Here is a 6,399-nt window from a genome sequence, read left to right on the forward strand (position 1 = left end):
ATGTTATATGAGTAAATATTTAGTGATTCTTAGGATTATGAATCAGGCAAATATCTTGATAGGTGTGCTGTAATTTAATTTTGTTTGTCTTAACCACAGTTATAAGAATCTAATATGAGAAGCTTTATTGCTTGTTTAGTAGATCTAATTTGTTCCTGCTGTTAGGTAATAGATAACCCACGCTGTTACTGCTTAACTCCTTGGTTTTCCCTGAAATCCGGGAATCCGCTTATATTGCAGTGCTATCCTCGCTTCTGATTGGCTGAGGGGTTGGGCCAATAGGAGGGAGGGACAGCCAGGGCAATCTTTGCGGGCTAAATTCTTTAAAATCGCTGCGATTGAACGTGAGATAAGTTGCGTTTTGTGGAAGATTACAATTCTCATCAAAAGAAATAACTGGAATTTGCTGTATCTTGTAAATCGTAACTCCCAAAAACACCTCCGTTATCCAAAATAGATCCGCATGGATTCCTTTGGTTCCCACAATTTGGATTTCACGGATCTTTCTTCAGTTGGGATTAATCCTTCCATAATCCCGAATCAAAACAACCCTCACAATTCTGCTTCTGTTTCTTCACCTTCAGCCACGACCTTACCCCCTCCTGGCTCAAGTAGTACTACAAACAGTACCCTACCCTCTGCCCCCTCTGCCCCAGACCCACAAAGTAACAACAATAACAGCCATAATTCCTCTTTGGTACAAATCACACACAATCCCTCTCCTACAAACCCTAACTCTAATTTAGGGCTCCATTCTGCCGCCGCAATACTTCCCGGAACATCTCACCCCCACTCACACCTTGTTTCCAATTTGAACCCAGCTCATATTAGCCAGATTAACCCAATTAACCCGTTGAATTCTTTGGTTCCCGGCCAACAACGACTTCTGCACGCAGAAACACACGGTTCACTTAACGCACTCACCGCAGACAGTTTGCCCGTTCACACATCGTTAGCGTCCTCAACCGGAACCCTAATCGGGACTCAAAACTCCCCCCAGGATCAGCTCAATTTCCAATCAAACTTCATCCCGTCCGTTCACGGCGTCGCTTCGTCCTCAGTTGCTCAATTTTCAGCCGCAGCAGCATTTTTACCCCAGTCAATTTTAGCCCAAACTTCAGTTGGCGTGGTTCCCCATCATGGAATATCTGGAATTGACAAAACAGGCCAGTCGCTGGACTTTGGAACCGGCGGACTGGCTGGAATCGTTCCCGGAAGCAATAACCATCTCAATTTGTTGAAGTCTACGGCTCCTTTGTTTATTTCGACGCCACCTTCTGGATTGGCGTTTGGAACAAGTGGGGGTTCGAGTTGCTCCGGAGATTCGTTGAAGATTAAAAGAAGTCCAGGTAAGATAAACTATTTTCTTCACGTTTTTGTTAAATAGTTTATGCTACTTAAATTCAAGTTATAAACCGTGAAATGAACATTATCAGTCAAAAATTTAAAAATGAAAGTTTAGATTTTATATTATTGTAGTTCATTTTTGTAAAAGGGTTCAGATATCTGCATTTTCTGCACCCTTGACTTTCTCATTATGATATATACTTTCAACTGAAATAAAAATTATGCAAAATCTTAGAAGCAGCATTGTACCAGCTGATTAAAGGTTACGACGAACTTAAGCTCCTCTCAAAAGCGGGCGCTGGCTCAAACAAATTGATGAAAAAAAAAACGTTTTAATACTTTTCTTTCACGTCCCATAAAATTCACAGTCTTGTATCTGAAGTTTGATAAGATTCATAGTCCCACTTAACCAATTCACAAACAAAATTTATTCGTCATTCTTCAATAAATTCTGAAAATAAATTCTGCAATGTTCTATTTTGGAGATAATTTTTAGATCGATGGAGATCTAATTATTAGTTTATGAAGTCATTAAAATCCTCCCTAACAAATTTTGCGGCGTGCTAAAGTAATCGCATAAACGTACTGATTTAAACTCTCGAAAATTGCAGAACAAAATACAACGGCGCCAACTAGGGTTCGAACCCCTCGTCAGCATCAAACTTTTACCATGCGACATATTTGCATATTATAATCACTGTTATATTTGTTTTATTAACTTTATATTTACAAATGGTCTCAGTTTTAGTTTTATCAAAGTATATTTGGCCAGACGAGCTCAGAAATTGTCGCGAAATATGCGAGAGACATATTTTCATTTAATTTTGATGAAGTTATTGAATACGGTATTTTCATTTCTAAATTTTCCACCATTGCGTTTGACTAATTTTGATTGTTGATTAATTCTTTATTGATGGGGTTTTGGGGTATTAATCACTTTAGATATGAAGATAAAAAGTTAAATTGAAAATAGAAAATGGGGTAGAAATGGAACACTTTTCTTGATTGCCATCTGTAAATCCTTCTCAGTTTAGATAAGTTATAACATATACTTATAAATAGTTAGATGCGGTCTAGCTATAATACCAAATTAATCAAGCGAGTTATAAATAAGTTATAAAAGTAGCCGACTTGTGTAACAGACACCACGTTAGTAAATCTAGATAAACATTAAACAGATAAAGCGATAACCGGTGGCGCTAATAACTTTGTTTACCGGAACAGTTTTTAATCCAGAAAATCCCAAAACCAAACTAGTTATCCCGCAGAAGCAGACGCTTTACCCGGGCAACGCCAGTCTTTGGGTCGTCTCAAATAATTAGAAGGAAAACAACGTCTCAGCTGTGCTTAAAAGGGCTCTGCTACCTGATAGCGATTTATTATTGGAGCTGTCCTTAGAATTAGTCTTAGAATATCTCTCATAATTCGCCCGGATTCGGCCGGCTTTTCAAGTTGTGCTTTTAGCTGATAGGAGCCTTCAGTTTGCGATTAGTGGTGCTAATCTAACAAAAACACCACCAAAAAGATCATTTTCCGCAAAAATTCTGATAGTCGCAGCTCGCCTCACTTCTTCAAGAAAGTTGTCTTCAATTTCGAGTCTAGATGTCAAATTTAAACTTTGTTCAATTTACTTGAAATATCTCATTTCAATACAATTCATTTCATTTGCAACAGGTGATAAAAAACAGATTTCTATAAATATCGGAGGGCATTATTCGGTCCTTCAATTGTAAGCCGGAAAGTTTAATCAAAAAATAATTATACACCTTTCAATATTAACATTGTTCAACATTATTATTATTTGCAATATGGCTTCCAAAAATGCTAACCTGGGTTAGTTATAATTGAATTCTATCAACTTTACAAAGTTATAAACGAAAAAAATTATAGACTATTAATATCCCTAGAAATACAACACATGGCAAATTAATGTTCTCATTAATGATTTTTTAGCTACGAAATGTGTGATTCTATTTGATTTCAAAATGAAAGTGAAATTGACCATTTTTTATTAGAAGTATTTAAAATTTTTCAAACAAACTTGATTTTGAATATTGCCGTCGTAAGTTCTATCGCTCGAACAATAAAAGATAATTGCCTCTTTTTGAACTGGCGATAGCGTACTTGATTTTTATTAAAACAATTTAGTTATATTGAACTTTATGTGGATATATTACTATAACGTCTTGTAGTAAAAATTATTTCCATTAAAAACAACAAAATTTGGCATTTCTTTCATAACAATTTATATTAAACGTCAATTGCTCATCAAGAAAATTGCATATTTTAAACAAAAGTTGTATCATTTTGACTTAAATTGTAAAATTGACTTAAGTGGGATACTTTTGTATACGCGTGGCGCCTTTCCCTTTGAGTATCAAACTAAGAAAGTAATATATTTGGGATTAACCAGTTAAGATAACTTAAAGATTCCTTAATTTCAGTAATCTTTTTAACTTAACTGATAATAAAAGTGAGTTTAACTTATCAACTTTGATTTCATGTTGTTACAGGTAGTGGCGAAACGGGTAATCTTTACCAAAACCCAACTAATGACTTATCCTCCGCGAGCCAGACCTCGACTGAGAACAACCTGGACGAAAGCTGTGCAACCGATTGCGCAACTGAGCCCAGTAATAACATTAAAAGTCAGTCAGCCAATCACAGTCCAGCCGATGACGTAATGAACAATGATGACGCAATTGATGACGAAGATGAAGACAAAAAGAACAAACGGACACGGCGGCAAAGAACTCATTTCACGAGCCAACAATTGCAGGAGCTGGAAACTCTTTTTGCCAGAAATAGATATCCAGATATGGCAACCCGTGAGGAAATTTCAGCGTGGACAAATTTACCCGAGGCTAAAGTCAGAGTAAGTTTGCCCACATAGTAGGTTGTTTTACTCACTTTTTTCGGGAAAAACAAAATTTTTCTTTGACAGGTTTTTTTTTGCGTTTTGTTCGATTTCTTTTATGAACAAGTTTTAAATTTTTGTTCCCTTTCTCAAACTGAAAACGGACTTTCTTTGATACATTGGATAACTATTTTGAGCCTATTTTTTTCTGTGAAGAACTTTTAATTTATTAAATCTGCGTGCGGTCTCCATTATTAAATAATCTTGGTTTATATTTTGATCTAAAATTCAAATGTTTGCTGATTTATTCTTATTGCCAATCTTAATATTTTCTCCGATCTTTGCTGTTTCTACTTCTCTCCCTCAGCCTTTTAACTCTCGTTTTTTAATTTCCTCGCGTTATTGAACTTGAAATGAGCACAAGTCCCCTCCTGTTGGATGACATTGTTTAAGAAAAGGATCCCCTCTCTTTTGAAACTATTGTGGACTGAAATAAGGAACCTACAAAATTTCCAATTTCTATTTTTTTGCTTGAATCGAGTGTCTTAGTAGCAAATTACAGAGGGGCTAGGCTCATTTCTTTCATATTTTTGGACTTTCCGCTTGAGTTAACAGTTAGATATTTCAACGCTAGCCTAATAGTTAAACTCAAACAGCATTATCACGGAAAAAAATATTCTAAACCCTGTTTAATAACTACTCCCCTACCCCGCCCCCACCCGTCCCCTCCCTAAAACTCGAATTCTAATCAGCTTTTAATTAAGTCAACTAACAAAGTTTTTAATTAAGTTAAACCTTTGGAAAATGACATCCAATTTGAACATATAACTGGCAATGTTGTGTAAAAAAATAAGCTGAAAACAGAGCAGCCGAAAACTAACGTGGAGCTAACATTGGGTTTTATTTCCTATCAAAATCAGAGATTGCGATTTATTTCAGCGCTTTATTTTCTAGACCCTGTCGATTGAGAAGCAGTTTCACACTTAACTTTTTACCCACACTCTGAACCCAAGTGGAAAACTGAGCTAGCGTCAGAATTTCAGTTGATTGAATTTATTTTTCATCTTTTTCTAGATTTGGTTCAAAAACCGACGCGCAAAGTGGCGAAAAAAGGAGCGAAACCAACTTCAGGAATACAAAAACGCGGCTGCCTTCGGGATGAACTTCATGCCCGCGCCCTACGACCCACATGACTTCTACTCCACCCAGCTAACTGCCGGGTACTACAACAACTGGACTAAAATGACAGCCGCCGCATCCCCGTTAGCACCTGGAAAAGCCCCTTTTCCGTGGAGTTTCAACCCGAACCCTGCAGTCGCAGCCGCGGGAGCGCCTAGTGCAGCCGCTATGATGAACGGGATGACGTCATTGAACCCTTCCCCACCCTGCCCGTATGGGTCAACATCAGCAACAGCCGCTGCCGCTACCCAATACATGTATTCACGAGACGCTACGGCTGCGGCTGCGGGCGGTCTATCCCAGTTTCGACTGAAACACAGCCCGCAAAGCACGTCGCTTGGTTACGGCGCCGCGTTCCGTGCACCAAACACCTTACAAGGCGCTTGTCATTATCCGATGGACCGACAATTATGAACATATTGTGAAATTACCCAACAAATAATGTGTTCATCACGACTTCTAACGTGAACAAACTGAGTAAAAATGATACAAACTTGATTCAAACCACAAAAATGCTGCCAACGTTCGTCGTAAATGAAAAGAAAAAATCAAGCTAACATTTGCAAACAATCTGAACTGAGAAGCTATACATTAGAACTTTCCGCAAATAAGGTTTGTAAATAGATTTAATTTTGAAGCGGTTGTTTAAATTTTGCAGTGAGCTATTTTTGTATTTCTCCTTTTTATGTAATTAGAATTTCCCGTAATTGTTATAAATTTTCAATTAGTCTTCGGAAGCGATCACAAGTTAAACTGAAATCATAACAAGAAGTTATTAGGCTCCAAGAAAATTGAATTATAATGCAACTTTTACTATACAAAAGAGGATATAGAAAAATCTTGGAACCTCACTGAAATTTTTTGATATTATTAATGAGATGGATTTTTATTGCGGTTTTGAGTTTGCATACAACCGTTTTAAAGCCCTTATACTGACAACCCAAGAAGTTTTGCCAAAAAACAGCAGACGCACTTGAATTTAGAAACGAGTTACAAGATGGGTAACGACTGGTTAA

General features: G+C 37.2%; 1 protein-coding gene across 1 annotated transcript; it reads left to right on the forward strand.

Annotated features, from left to right (window-relative positions):
• The first annotated feature begins 348 nt into the window (after nucleotides 1–348).
• LOC142356270 (uncharacterized) lies at nucleotides 349–6,100 on the forward strand. The gene is made up of 3 exons (XM_075408216.1): nucleotides 349–1,349; nucleotides 3,861–4,222; nucleotides 5,279–6,100. The coding sequence occupies exons 1-3, from the start codon at nucleotides 464–466 to the stop codon at nucleotides 5,795–5,797; spliced, it is 1,767 nt and encodes a 588-aa protein (XP_075264331.1). The 5' UTR covers nucleotides 349–463; the 3' UTR covers nucleotides 5,798–6,100.
• The last annotated feature ends 299 nt before the right edge of the window (nucleotides 6,101–6,399 follow it).

The sequence above is a fragment of the Convolutriloba macropyga genome, unplaced genomic scaffold (assembly GCF_964194025.1).
Source record: "Convolutriloba macropyga unplaced genomic scaffold, txConMacr16.3 SCAFFOLD_2064, whole genome shotgun sequence".
Taxonomy (NCBI): domain Eukaryota; kingdom Metazoa; phylum Xenacoelomorpha; order Acoela; family Convolutidae; genus Convolutriloba; species Convolutriloba macropyga.

Bases quoted from the DNA above. Each gene is read 5' to 3' on its own strand.
- LOC142356270 (XM_075408216.1), top strand. From the start codon at position 464: ATGGATTCCTTTGGTTCCCACAATTTGGATTTCACGGATCTTTCTTCA. The intron at 1,350-3,860 runs GTAAGATAAACT...ATGTTGTTACAG, and splicing joins GAAGATTAAAAGAAGTCCAG to GTAGTGGCGAAACGGGTAAT. The intron at 4,223-5,278 runs GTAAGTTTGCCC...ATCTTTTTCTAG, and splicing joins TACCCGAGGCTAAAGTCAGA to ATTTGGTTCAAAAACCGACG.